This window comes from Antrostomus carolinensis, unplaced genomic scaffold (genome assembly GCF_000700745.2).
Source record: "Antrostomus carolinensis isolate BGI_N321 unplaced genomic scaffold, ASM70074v2 scaffold10271, whole genome shotgun sequence".
NCBI lineage: Eukaryota > Metazoa > Chordata > Aves > Caprimulgiformes > Caprimulgidae > Antrostomus > Antrostomus carolinensis.
The window spans coordinates 72,575-87,861 of NW_010292040.1; the positions used below are offsets into that span (position 1 = coordinate 72,575).

General features: G+C 40.5%; 1 protein-coding gene across 1 annotated transcript in view; it reads right to left on the reverse strand.

Annotated features, from left to right (window-relative positions):
* Nucleotides 1-15,287, reverse strand: part of ROBO1 (roundabout guidance receptor 1) — a gene marked incomplete at its 3' end in the record, with an annotated part of 86,807 nt that overhangs the window by 36,724 nt on the left and 34,796 nt on the right. Inside the window, exons 13-16 of the mRNA XM_010176809.2 lie at nt 13,687-13,918; nt 12,301-12,422; nt 8,612-8,783; nt 860-1,057 (exon numbers count right to left, since the gene is read on the reverse strand). Of these exons, the coding sequence (XP_010175111.2) occupies nt 860-1,057; nt 8,612-8,783; nt 12,301-12,422; nt 13,687-13,918 (724 nt within the window). The remainder of the gene's footprint in view (nt 1-859; nt 1,058-8,611; nt 8,784-12,300; nt 12,423-13,686; nt 13,919-15,287) is intronic.

The following is a 15,287-nucleotide window of genomic DNA, read 5'->3' on the forward strand; positions in this document are numbered from 1 at the left end:
GGGAACCTGCTTTGGCAAGGGGGTTGGACTGGATGATCTCCTGAGGTCTCTTCCAACCCCCACCAGTCTGGGATTCTGTGAATTCAGCCTTAACTTTGGGCTTAATCATTAAAGGAGAAGAAACCAAGTTTTTAATCCAGAAGATGTTCCCAGTAGTGATTCTAGTTTTGCTTGCCACAGAGTGCACAACAAAGCACTGCTTTGCCCACCGACAAGCTGGTACAAAAGGCATCAATAACATGAAAACGAAGAGTGCTTTCAGTTAGTCCCACTGCTGCCATTCTAACCCAATGCAGATGCAAGATGTGACAGCCCCAGAATTCACTCCCAAAGAAGGGGTCTCACAACAGCTTTTATGAAAGAGTCTTGGCAAGGATTGACCGTTGTGCTTTCACAAACAGCCACTTCACCACATCCCTCTGGGACACCAGGAAATTCAAGTACACGCACCAAAAGCGTTACGGGGGTGGACACCACTGTTAGTAATCTGAGCAGCAAGCAAAGGACTCAACAGGAGGGACAATGAACTACCATCCACTTGGCTCCTTCTCAGATAGCAGCAAGGACATACTGGAAGCTCCCAGCTTTAAATCCATCTTTACACTTCTCATTTGTAGGAGTATCTTTATAAAAAATACCTAGCTGGGGTATTTTGCTAAAGGTTTATGCTTTAAAGCCAGGTTTAACACTGTATGGAAATATTGCTGCTTTCTGCACTGGCTCCTGATCCACACCTCCTGCAAGCACTGAAGTTGTTTGAGAATTCCTGCATTTTGAGTCTTAGAAGAACAAGAGGTTGAGGATAAATAGCCAGTAAACAGGCATTCAGTAGCCCGTGGGCTGAGAGAGAATATGGCACCTTTTCTGATACCAGCGTAAGTACTAGTGAGCCCATTGCGCTTCTTCCTGTGGCGATACAACCAGATGCTGAAGACCATCAGAATAATCCAACAGGCTGCACCAATCCCAGCAATAAAGGCAGGCTGCTTTACTACATCAGAAATCTGCTGGGCTAAACTGACTTGATCTTCTGAAGACACGGGGTTTCCATGAGAATCTGAAAGAAAAAAAAAAAAAGACACCCAAAATAGCCAGTTAATTTGAAGGAACAACTGTAAAAGGTGGTATGAAAAGAACTGACAGAACCATAGTCCAGTTTTTCAAGGTAAAATCCTTGAGACTGCTCTTCAAAATCTCTTTTTACAGGTCTGGACAGAAACGGTGTGTTTTCCATACAAGACAGGTACCTCCAACTTCACTGACTTTTGTTTTTTTTATGAAAACCGCTAAAATCAGGCCATTAGGAATAAAAATAGAAAGTTACATTTCAAACTTGGGGACTGCAATTTTTTTTAAAATGTTTTTTATTTTAGCAAAGCAACACCAGCTTCAGAAAATTATTCAAAAAGTCAGCAAAGAACACAACAAGTAAAGGAAAGCTCAAGTATGAAATATGTGTAGTCTGTTCTTTGAGCTCAGCTACCCAAACATCCACCCTCAGAACCAACCATCACAGAAGAATTACAAATTCCAAGTACACTGACATGAGATTGACATTGAGGGATATGTTGGAATTTAGCAGCTCCTGACAGATGACTTAAATCTTGTCTTACACAGTCTAACGTACTCTTTGCAGTCTCTCACTTTGACCTCAGTTAATAAATGAATGAATGAAAAGTACGTGAAGAAGTAAAAGTACAAAATACCCAAGCCTGCCCTCTTGACATGGATGAAAAAGCTAAAATACAACTAAAAAAGGAGTTATGAATTGATAAAAATAGTCAGGTTGTCTCACTATTACTGAACAAGCGGCCCTTTGCAAAAACAGTTTACCCCTAAATACCCCACATCACAATAAAGAACATGTCTTTTTCCACACACTTTTGTTTTCTTTAATAGAGAAAGAACCTTCTAGAAACAGCAGTACGGATGTTTATTCAGTGACCAATGCTTTCTATCTGAAGGGAAGCAACTCAAACCCCAGATTCTGCCTTCCTGATGCTTTACCACCACAGCCAGTGCTTCCTGGAAATTTCATTACTGCACAGGGCAAGGGCAAGAATTTGAAACCTTAACTCAGAGCAGATATTGCTTTACACATTCCACAGCTTCATCTTTGAAATATCCACTTGTACTCTGGTGTCAACCCAACAGTTAGTTGCTTTTTACTATGGGTAGTAGACATCAGATCGAGAGTGAGAGATTAGTGTTTTAGGGAGAAAGGTGCTGTTATCAATTCTGTTAATATAAACTATAGAAGAAATGAAAGCTTATTTACTTAAAAAACTATATGTTTTCCCTTTGGACTAAGCAGTGAATAGTGTGGGGGGGTTTTGTTTGTTTGTTTTTGGTTTGGTTTGGTTTTTACAAGGATATGTCTTGCGTTATTCCAAAATAAGCCTAAATAAAATATAAGAAACCGCAATACAAACAGGAGACGGAATCACATTGAATCATACAAATAACAAACCTCCTCTGGAAAAGGCTATCTTTTTGAAATGGAAATGGTTAAATTAATAACAGCTTCTCCCAGGGAAGAATTCCAGATTTCAGTTTTTGTGACAATAATGTCAAACACCTATTTTGTTGAGGAATCGCCACTGCCTTTGACTGTTACCTTACTGGAAATTTTATTTCATATTTCAGGTCCCTTTATCTTCTGTGATCCTAAGTGCACTGCCTCCTCTGAAAGTTCACCAGGCAGACTCATTCTTTTCTCACTAATACACCCTTTGTGTCTGCGGGGTTTATAGATTTCATGCCTATTTGTGCGGGGTTAAGATGGGTTGCTTCAGATTTTATGGAGACAGCCAAGTGAAGTTCCACACAAGTGGCCAGATGGGCTTAAATGTATAAAGTATACTGTGACCAATGAATTAAATCTGTCACTCTCTATCTCATCTTCTGTCTCTTTGCAGCTGAGGCCATATTAAGATATGAAAACTTCTATCACCAGTCTCTTCTCAAAAGGAGGAAGCCTACTATTTCTCTTATTTTTAAACAGCTACACTACCTTGCACATCTTGATGGAATAGAACAAACAATTTCTGGAGAACCTGTGGTCTGGAATAAATTTAGAAGACTGATAAATATTTTTTTCTCTAATTCTTTAAATATGCATATTTAAAACAATAAATCCAGGGGAAAAAACAATCATCAGAAACTCAAAAGCTGAATATTTTTTGAACGTGTCAATGATTCAGTCGTACAGAAGGACAGTGCTGTTATGTACACAAACATTTTGTGTTGCTCAATCAACGCATGTCTGAAGATTATAAAGAATCTCTTTGAATATTTATTGTTCTAATTTTTAATTAAGATGCATTTCATGGTATTATTTTGCTAGCCACTGCAAGCATAAGAACAGCATAATAATATATTTGCTTTTAAGCAACTAGTCTCCTGGCACATTGTACACTGGTGGACTGTTAGAGCCATGGCGTTCAGTTAGCTGGTGTATATTTACACACAGAATCATAGAATGGTTTGGGTTGGAAGGGACCTTAAAGATCATCTAGTTCCAACCCCCCTGCCAGCAGCAGGGACACCTTCCACTAGACCAGGTTGCTCAAAGCCTCATCCAGCCTGGCCTTAAACGAAGATGGAAGGGCTTTCAAGAGGCCACATTTGACCTGTGTTTTCCTCTTCTTATAATTCAAAGCTAGAAAGTAAGAAATGAAATCTAGTCAACCTCGTGACTAAAAATTTCCAGGGGCAGTATCTTGGAAGCCTTTCTTTGAGAAGGGCATCTGCCCTCTCTGTAACAGTCCTGTGAGATCCTGAACGATCAGTCAGGAAAAGTGCTCTTGAACTAAAAAAACCCCGTACTTTTTTTTCACCACAGGAAAAATTCTGGAAGCTTCGACTGAGATATAAACGGTTCCTAATCAACATTCCTGTTCCTGCTTGCACTCCTCAGGGAGATGTGCCAAAATGAGAAGTGAGCATAAACACTCGTACGGCAAAGCGCATCCTCCTGCCAGAGCAGCAGCCGCAGCGCTCAACCCACGTGAAAATGCCTCTGAGTTGTTGGAGCAGGCTGATTCCACAACTCCTTGCAACCAGCATATTATCAGAGTGACTCATCCCTTCTTCTCCCTCTTCCCCCCACTCAGATAAGAGCTTTCTTTTGAACCACACTGACTGTCTGGAAGCTCCGTGTTTCAAACTTCAATGAAAACTCATTACAATTTACATCAGGAAGCACTGGGACCTCTAATTCTCTAATGTTAAATATTCATATAAATAATAATAAGAATGTACAAACTAATGTTTAAGTTGTTAAAAAGATTAATATACAATTAAGAATGGAATGTCAAAGGTTCAAAAAAAAGACAGGAAATTGCAGGTTGACAGGTGTGCAAGCAACATTAACTTTGCCCCGTACGTGTACAACCCAGGGAACAGTACTTTTCCATGTGCCTCTCCCATTTAGCACACAAAATGTACAAACACTAAGTAGGAAGGTCTGTTGACATTGCTAATTTTGGCAATTCAAAACCTGCAAAACACCTGGGATCTGCAACATAATGCCTGAGTGTTTCTGCAAATATATGTGCATGATGTCATAGGAAAATTATTTGGTAAAATGTTACCAGGTTAACAACGTGCTGTTTTGTCTCCTTTCTAGTTATATATGTTTCCAAAACTGGAAAAATATCAGTTTTGCACTTCTATCTTATAAGACAGAGTTTGAGGAGATAGCATCAAACTGCTTTGGAAGGGCTTGGTGTGAGGGGGAAAAAAAAAAAGATTACTTTCTTTGAATTGTTTGCAGGCCATGACAAAAATATATATTAAAAAAATCCCCTTACAATTATCACAGAAGTACTTGAAGGGTTGACAGAATAAAATCCCTGAAGGCATGCTAGCTAGTTCACAAATCACATCTCCTAAATGAAGCAATTAGAATAATAAAGATTCAAGGAGACTTTCCTGTGCTCTGTACACTTGAGACATCCACCGGTTGAATAATGCACTCAGTGTTCAGAATAATTGTGCAGACATCTCTTAATAAATAACTGCATACCATATACTCCTACAAATTATATGTTTCAGAGTAACTTCCACTACAGTTGTGGGGCTTCTCAGAGCTGGTACCCTGAACAAAATATCTTGCAAGATGTTTCCATTTCACTACTTATTCACCAAGAAGCACAGGTAACGTTGCTGAGCAGTATCCCATAGGCAGTTATCCCATCACTGGACAAAAGTTAGGCTAGAGAACAGTAAACAAATAATTTGTTGTGATAATGCTCACCTTTCTGTATGGAGCATTTTTGCAGCCAGTGACACATCATGACAAGAAAAAAAGTTCTATCAAAATGCAATGCTTTTATTCCCCACAGCACAGGATGACAAGCACAAGCTAGTGAGCTGTGGTTAGCTCTCATGAAACATGATTTATCTTCCTTCACACTAAAACTCTTGCAGTCTTTTCTTTTAAAACAAACAAACAAACAAACAAGTGGTTTTCCAGGCCTTGGAATTCCACAGAAAGTTTCAAAAAAATCATTCAAAAGCCAAGAGGAAAATTCAGAAGCCCCAGGGGGAGTGGTTTGAGAAGATATATGATTTTTGCAGTCAATCTCATGCTTTTCAACACTAAAAAGTGATTTTTGAATAGCAAGAAAGTATATTGTCAGCTTGTCCCTGATGGCATGGGAAGTCTGGGGTACTGCAGCTCAGTGAGCTGTTTCATGTCAGCTGAGACATGGAAAATGGAAGTGTTTTGAGCTCACAATTTGTACCTGTCTCTGTAAGAGGTGAAGTGGCTGTACAAGGTCAGCTCCCAGAGCTCAGCTGATGCGTGGGACTGTGACTGCACGTCTCAGCTCTCAGAGAATCCAATTTGTCCTGTCCTCTCCTCTTGTTCTGGAAGGTGGTTTCCAAAAAGTGAAGCTTCCTCCTGTCACCCACCTGACTGAAACACTGCCCAGGCATTTCTCACAGTCATGAACCTGTGAGCACCCTGCACAGACTCAAATATGAGGTGGTTGTGCTTGAGAGAAGGCTACACTGGGCAAAAAACCCTCTTCTTTGGATGCTCCAGAGCCAGCCACAACCTAGGCTCACATTTTTGTAAGAAAAGCATATTATAATGAGAGAGACATTTGATTTTAAAGAAAAGTTTTTAAAAAAGAATATTCACATAGTAAATCCTGTTTCCACACCTTTTAAAGAAAAGTTTTTAAAAAAGAGGGAATATTCACATAGTAAATCCTGTTTCCACACACAGAATTCTTAATTAGCTTAAAAAAGAAAAAAAAAGAAAAAAAAAGGTAAGGATTCAGACAGTGGGAAAAGATTTCCTGAAGGAATAGCTGGGATCAGTGACAGAAACTTGAAGTTGTCAGTGGCAAATACACAGTTCCTAGAGCACGTAGGTACAGGGAGCCAGGACTCCTTCAAACCCGCTACAAGTAGCATCCTCAGTCCTCTTTCCTCCCCCTCCCTGGCCTCTCTTCCCTCTCTCATGTAATTTATTACTGGTGAAAAGTGCCAGTTGATGACATCAACAAATTAATTTTCTTTCTTCAGAAGAACTACCAGAAAACTCCAGTGTCTGCTCCACCCCCATGCTGGGAGCACATCCAAGAACAAAGACCGTGATTCCTTGTGGGGGCTGTGGAGAACTTGTATCACAGGGTAAGGGAACTGCACCCATTCTTCTGCCGTGATGACTGTAGGTTGGTCTGTGCTACTAAAGGGTACTTCTCATAAATTTAAGTACTGATTTTCAGCAGCCTCCTGCAGTTGCCAAAGGACTGCAGCGATGGCTAGATATTTCTTCGTGCTGCTTCTAGTGGCACAGATCTCCACAAGACTCCTGTCTCCAGGTCTTTGCCACATAACAATCAAATTATGGGCTTTTTACTACAATATATGTAGATTTAGCCATGCCACTTATAGAATCATAGAGGATCACTTACAGAATCATTTGAGATCACTGAGTCCAACCGTACCTGTTCACTACTAAACCAGATCTCTGAGCACCTCGTCTACCCATCTTTTAAATCCCTCCAGGGATGGGGACTCCCCCCCCCCCCGGGCCAGCCAGTTCCAGTGCCCAAGAACCCTTTCAGTGAAGACATTTTTCCTGATATCCAATCTGAGCCACCCCTAGTGCAACTTGAGGCCATAATTAGAAGTAAGCAGTACAGACTATGAAAGCAAACACCAACCACAAGGAAATATATGGGTTCTACCAGCCTTGCACATCTGAACACCCTCGGAGGTGTGCAACGGCTTCGTGCTTTCTAACACAGTGCCAGTAAAGGCCAGGAACCCAGAAGCAGGCAAAAATTTTATCCTGACAGAGTTACCTTTGTTTCTTTTTCCACTTACCAAAACCCCAAAGTGATCAAATCCCATTAAAAAATTCACCTTCATTTAGAATGTGCTTATCATCAGAGAAAAGGAAAAAAAAAATGAAGTGGTTATGAAGTCTTTGGCTTTGAACATCAAGGTCACCCCATTATATTACATGCATAAGCCTCAGTCATTTAAAGTTTTCAAAATCTAAGCCTCTAGAACAAACTTGACTGGAAAGTTGGCTGTGGGAAGCTGTGAATGGAAGCTGGCTGTAGGGAAGAACAATTCAACAAATAACTATGGGGTTTTGCACGTAGTAATGGAATATCACAAAAGCTGTGTGTAATTTTGTTGTAAAATCTCTGTTAATGTAACTGGGAATCATATGCCTGTATAAGTTCAGTAAGTTAAAGATGACCTTCATTTTAATAGCCAAGGAAATGTACATGTAATTTTCCTGAGAACATATTAGTCATTTGGTCTTGTTTTCACGTGCAGTAATTATAGATTTTTAATTATAAATAGTGAAATAACTAGGAAGATCTACTAATGATACAGAGACAGACAGGACACAAAGTCCAAAGCAACATGCTGAGTTTGCTTTCACAATTATATACTGTAATGATAAGGCATTTTATTAATATAGGCATATTGATAAAGTAGCATATGACAATACCTACAGCTACTTTAGATAATCTTCAGTTAACCAACAGCAAAGATACATTTCTCAGAGGCACATCCAGGAGCAATGCCCCTGATCTACAGTCACAGCAGAGAGAAGTTTGGTGTAAATGAAGTTAAGAGGTCAGGATTATTGTAAATCACCTTTGTACCTCATTTTCCTGTACTTGGGTGATTTACTAGCTTTCACACATAGCTGATATTTGTTGTGCCTAATTTTACCATGTTCTTGGGTTTTTTGCTTCGATAAAGAAAGATAAAATCTAATCAAGACAAATTACATCCCTAAACTAAAGTAAACCAACACTTAGTGATTCATTCTCCCCTACATGTTTTATTACACCAGTCCTAAGTGCGAAAATCCACTTTGAAGAATCAATAACCCAACAAGCACTGCTGAATTGGGAGCTTAAAACCCCCGTGTTGTTATAATCATATCTGCAGAATGCAGTTCTAAGGCAAGTTTAAAACCAGAAAAGCCAAATCCTGCTATTCCAGAGATCAAGTAACACTATCTATTTCACTTGCCTTGAAAGTAGTTCTAGTGCCATAAAAGCCAAAAAGCAAACAAACAAAAATCCTTGAAACCAAGAGGTAGGATTACCAGCAGGCTTACCTAATTGGATAAACTGAGGATCGCTTTTCACTCCAGGTCCTGCCCCAGTACTTGCTGCCACTTCCACGCTGTATCGAATCCCAGGAACTAGGGAGGGGATGACTACAGAGAAGGTGGAACCATCTACCGTCTTGTTTATATGGTATCGACTTTCATTGCCAAGACACCAAACCTGCAGGGAAGGAAGTGTATGGTATGTGGAATGTTCAAAACCCAACGCCAAGGGACAAGTAGAAGGAAGGACGACAACGTTCCTTTCTGCTGGATAAAGAAAGTCAGAATTTGTCACCAACATCTGCAGTCATGGATTGCAGTCTTAGGCACTGTATGACTACTAAAAAGATACTTCTTGTTCCAGAGAGCAGCTCCAACTACTAAAATTATTTGATAGGTTTATTGTAATTCATTGACAGTTCAACCAGTGACATCAGTGGTAATAAAACTAAAAGCATTAGTAACACGGACCAAATAAGGGAAGCCCCATAGCCAAGAATCATTCACATAAACAACACACTAAGAGCATTCAGAAAAATGAATTTGCAATTCTCTTGTTCAGGAATCACTCCCCAAACAAGACTTTCTTCACTCAAGTGCAAGGGCAAGTCTTTCATCACACGTCATCACAAGAGAACTGATGTCATGCTGGAGCCCAAACGTTATCTTGTTTTTAAAAATGGCACCAAGAGGCAAGGATTGAGTAATACCTCATCTTCTGCTGAGAGACAACAGCATGCTATCAGACCTTATTTATTGATTAAGATCAGGACAGAGGTCTAACGACTTCAATTCACCACTTTATAAATTACATTGGTGATATTAAATGATTAGGAGAAACAACATGATGAGATATTGTTCTCTCTTTGGGTCTGCACCACTGATGTGCCGAATGCTTTTAAGAGTATGGTTGAACTCCAAACTGCTATTAAAGGTGAAGCAGCAGCTGATCTAGATCTGCTGAAAACTGATGAAGCTGTGTTGAGTTCCTTTTTATTCCCTTTCCCTAAATGTATTGCTCTACAACGAATATTTATCCTGAAAGTTAAATTAGTTCAATTTCATACTTTATCTGTAAAGAAGCCAACTTTCCTGAGAACAGCAGCATTTCTGAACCTGTGCTGACTTATGCATGAGGGAAGATTTGGCTTTTGACATATGGAGCTCCAAAAAGGTTTAGTACCCAGAGAGCTGCTTTTGATCCTTGGTGCAATTGTGCTGCTGTGGAGATTGCCAGAGCGAGAGCTTCACGCACATAACCATTGCCAGGGCCCCTCTGCAAAGCCCTTTCCACCTGGAAATTTTATGTCATCTTCAGGACATTTGTAAGAGACTTTTTCCTCCTCTGGATGCCAAGGATTGAAACAAGGCTAGTGGGACACTGTGAGGATCTGAAATGTATTTTAAGCTCTTTTGAAACAGAAACCCAACACAGCACATACATAACTGCTGCCGCAGAGCTGGTCAGGGCGCACGAAGAGAAGAGAATCTCCTTTTTATATTCTGATACTAAACAGAGACTCTTTCAGTCAGTAGGAGTAGTAGAACTATTAGTAATACTGCTCTTAAATCCTAAAGGATTTAAGGTCCATGAAGACACTCTTAGGTAAATAAGAACTCGATAAAGTGAGGAACAAAAGATTTAAATCTACATTTTGACTTATGTAATTTTCACAGAAATTGTTACTACACCTGGTACGATGGTGTATGTGCAAACAATAAAAACCATTTATTATGTACTTGTGACTATGCACTCATTAAAATGTTTTGCTCTTAGGTGCTCAAATACCTGGAGTAACTGACAAAGCAAGAACATTGATCATCAAGTTGTTCAGAACTTGCCATACTGTATTTGTCTGTATACCTGAACAGGCAAGTGAAAACAAACTTAGAATGTTGGGAAGGAATTCACATTACAGTAGACACATAAGTGAAGAAAGAATTAGTGTAATAAGAGATGTGATAACTTCCTGCTAGGGAAGGAGGGAATGGCTTCTGCTGTGATTTGAGCTTCTGGCTTTTTGTGTCTGCTCCTGACACTTCTTCCATTAAGACGGAATCCTCTCTCTTATTTATTTTATCCTTTAATCACAGGAGGTATCCTGTTGCCTTAGATCTAAGTTGCTGAGAAAACAAAGAATTCCCCCACATATGTGTACCTTTTTTTTCTGGGAGAAAACACAGGAGATGATAGAAAAACAGAGAGGAAAGGAAAAAGAGAAAATTTTACGAGACTTCTATTGGGCTTTTTTTTCGTGTTATTAGTTCTTAATCTTAAATCACTGGTTCTGCATTTATTTAGTTTTTAAACAAAAAAACCTGAATAGCAATTTCATACATATGCATTGTGTCTGTCTGCTGTCCATGGTGAAAAGCACAGAGGACACTAACGGCATCCTGGCAATAAATGCAGGTGTGGAACACGTCAGTGTGCTGTCTGCTGCCACATGAGAGCTACGAGACGCTTGCTCCTACCCCTGACAGCCTATTCCCTCGGGATGCCAGGGGGTCTCTTAGGTGTTACATCCACTCAGAAACAAGCATTTCCTGACTGTTATGGTTTTATCCTTACAGCTTTAACATTCCTCTGATGCAGTTTCTTGATGGGCGCAACTCCATCTCTTCAGCTCGAGGTCTGTCTCTAAATAAAATAACTTTGCAAGTATTTTCTTCCCAATTACATTGTATATCTGAAACTAAGCCACAAACTGATTTTTTACTCGCTGACCACATTCTGAAAGGCGTTTTATTTTTCTAAATTGACCATGAAGCTTGGTGATCTCTTCCTTTTCCCTTTTCTACTGAGGAAAACAAATATAGCCGAATGAGTTTTGATGGCTAGGAATGTATGTCTATAGCACAGTGTTATAACCTGAAAAAACAGCCAAGACATTCTCATTTTAAAAAAATTCTCAATAATGTGCATTTGCAGGAGACTGAAAGCAGAGATCCTGCCCCTCTGTGGCTATAAAGCTTACCTGATGTCCACAACTAGATATTTGAAATGTCTGTAGCTTGCTTAGGAAAAATAAGCTTCATTTACTTTGCTATGTAAATTATCACCAAACCATTTGAACTGAAAATAAATACAGTGTATGATGCTGAATGAACATCAAATAAATGTTTTATAACATACTTACAATTTGTTAAAAATTAAAGAGCATAATGAGAGGTGTATTTGTGTGAAAGAAACTAAGAATTTCTATACACTAAATATGTTTAGCATTATACAACCAGCACATTCTTTACTTGAAAGTTTTCCATTTGTTTTAACCACCCAGTTACGCGTAATTTACTCAGATCTTAACGCTGTTAATTATTATCCCTGAGTTTTTCAACTCATTAAGCCTGTTTATGTTTATTACCTTGGCCATCGTCTTTGAGTCACAAAATGGCTCTCAAACAGGTATGGCTCCCTCTCTTCTTCTGTGTGCATTTCACAATTTATAACGAAGCTAAGAAGGTAGTTGTTTTAAATAAGAGTGTTGACCCTTTGCTTTGATTTATGAAGGCTGTTTTAATTGCTTTCTACCATCTAGAGAGAATTACTAAACACAGAGTTTGAGCTGAAGAAGTGGTTTTCCACCTCATTTGCTCTGACTAACCAGGAGATGGAGCCAAGCATCCACGAACAACCTCCTCTGTCACTCCCTGGCCAATGTCCCCCAGCCTGGGACCCATCATGCCAGCAGTACCTTGTATTCTTGAACCATCCCGTTCTGGTTGTCCTCAGGGGGTGGCTGCCAGGTGACCACGATCGCTGTCCCGTTCCCATCGTTCTTAGTCACTGAAACACTCTGAGGTGGAGCACTGGGAGCTGTTTGGTTGGAAAGAAGGATGGAACTGTTAAATTCGTCACATGCAGAAGTGAGCTTTTTAAAGAGGAAGATGGTTTCTGAGCTACACAGATCCATTATTCTTTCATGCCCCATCCTTCACTGAGGGCAGTTCTTGCCCACAAGATAAAATGACACATGATGTGAACCCAAAACCAGGCTGCTGAGCTCTGCTGCAGTCTGGCTGTGCAGGACACTTGTCACCACTCTCCAAACCATTACCTGAGCACTGAATTCCATGTTGGCCTCAAATCACCTCACCCTGATTCAACACTTTGGAAAAATAAACTCTATAAACTGACCCAATAGAATGCTAAATCTCAGTTCCTCTAGTGTGTAAATAATAAGGAGTAATACGAAACTTATTAAAATCAGGAAAGGATGTGTTAATATTAACACAATTATAATAATAATTTATGTTTTGCATTTTAAGCAGTCTTTATAAAAAGTGGATGCTTAGGATGCATGCAGTTAAGCACATCTCTTGAAGCACTCACAGCCACAAACCAGAGCTACGATGCATTTGTACTGGGGAGGGTTTTATACTTCTCCCTTGGGATGTACATGGCATTTCTACTTCTCTCTTGAGAAGGGAAAAAGGCTGCACATCCCAACAGAGGCACTGAAATCCCTATTCAGATGCACTGGCCATCTTGCATACTCATTATTCCTGAGCAGCAAGGAAAGGAAGAGCTTCATGAACCTTCTCTTTTTAGCACGTGTATGAGATGGAAATACATAATTCAATCCACTGTATCTGTTGCCCTCATTCATCCTTTCATTTTGTCTTACTGATTGATCCAGATATAAAAGCCTTCTAAAAATGTGGCTCCCATTCCCTCAGCTACTGAGCTTTGATGATTTCTGTGGTGTCTGCTATCTCCTCGAGATAGTGATTAGCAAGTGCTTGAATCCCACAGAAGTCACTTGTGACCAGCCCATGAACTCAGCAGGGAGGAGCGCGCACTGCAGTGAAGATAAAAAGCGCATTTCCCATTGTGTGTTGGAGGGGATTTTTTTGCACATCCCTCTCTTTCTGTCTCTCCAGCCTGGCTCTGAATATTTACTTCTGTGTCACCAAACAATTCACACAGCGATCAGTCCAACACGGCCTCCCCTGCCTCAGATTGCTGCTCTCAACCAGCAGGCACTTCAAACAAAATCCAATAATGAACTTATCAGAGGAAAGCAGGCCAGTCTACTACTTCAAAAAGGCAAGATGAAGACAGTCTGGCTCCTACTTGCCTTCTTCCAGGGTCTTTGCGAATTTCACTTCGCTATCCGCTCCCTGAAACTCATTAAAAAAAGGGCGGGCCTTGATTTCATAGTTTACACCTTTCTTCAGCTCGGGAATGACAACACTGTTTTTGGTCGGAGTCCTCACTTCAAAGATCAACCACTCGGACTCTCCATAGGATGCTGGTGTCGGCCGGTACAGAATTTTATATCCTTGAATATACTGGGATTGCTGGTCCACCTGGCAAGACAGCAGAACACACAACACATCCTTTAATGAATTATTAATAAATTATTAATAAATACGAGCTGGGAATGATGCCTGTGACACCACACATGGTTCCTGGACTATCTGTTCATTTTATTCACATTAACAACAGTGCCAAAGCCGTTTGGTGTTACAGCAAATTACAGGCCTGGTGCACCAGTGCATGCCTCCATTTGATGCTGGTGGAACTTCACTGGTTTCTGTGGATTTATGAAGGTGTTTATGGGGGATAATGGAGTTGTATAATACGCCCTCTCAGGGTGATGAACACGTAGAGCAAAGAGAGAGCCTGCCAATGCTCCTGAGATGTGGAAGCCTCCCAAAATCCATGAAATGAGTGCTGCTTCCTGCCCGCTTCCTTCTGGAGACAGTGATTGAAAGGGCAGCCAGCTGGCACTGTCTCCATCGCCGTGACTAGGATGGGCTCTGTCAGAGGGCAGGTTTGTCCATGCACTTCCTTCATGGCCACCCACTCATTGGGAAGCTCCTCTGCTGGAGGGGAAAGGCTCTTTTAAGAGGGCTCTGAAGAGGATCATAAAACTCAGGATAGTAACACAGATGAGACTTGGAAAAGCAGATCAAAATTACACTCAGTGGTCCTGGTGTCTGAGCCCTGGGACAGGCTGCCCAGAGAGGGTGTGGAGTCTCCATCTCTGGAGATGTTCAAACCCACCTGGACACTTCCCTGTGCAACCTGGTGTAGGGAGCCTGCTTTGTCAGGGGGGCTGGACTGGATGATCTCCTGAGGTCCCTTCCAACCCCCACCAGTCTGTGTCTATGTCTATGAGCGCTTTTTAGACTGAGGTCATTTTATATCACATCTATAGAGAAAGAGCTCTTAATGTAAACAAGGGTGGGACTCAATGTGTTTGGCTACAGAAGGCTGTCTTACAGAAGTCAGCTCTCATGGAGCATTCACTATCTTTTAACTACCACTTTCAACTTCTGATGAATAAGAAAGCCCAATAACAACAACATTTTTAGAAGTGGATCAGATTTTCCTCTTTTTTCAAAAATCTTATCCAGTGATATTAATAGAACTGTTTGCTTGCGATTTGACTCCGAAAAGCAACACGTTTCATTTTAAATAATCTCATAAAGAATGTGCGTGTTAGCTGAAACTGAGGTAATGCTTACTTTTGAAATTGCAGAGAAGCCACAGGCCACCCAAGAGACTGACAAAAACTGCCTGTCTGGAAAAGGTTGTTCTGTAAGTAAAGGTCAGACAAAAGCGTGCTAGGAACCTCAAAGATGTTTTCAGGTTATTAGTTAAAGCAGGAGATTGGCTGCTGCAGGTGGCCGTGCTGCAGGTGACAGTGTAATTACCGCGCAACACAGCAGG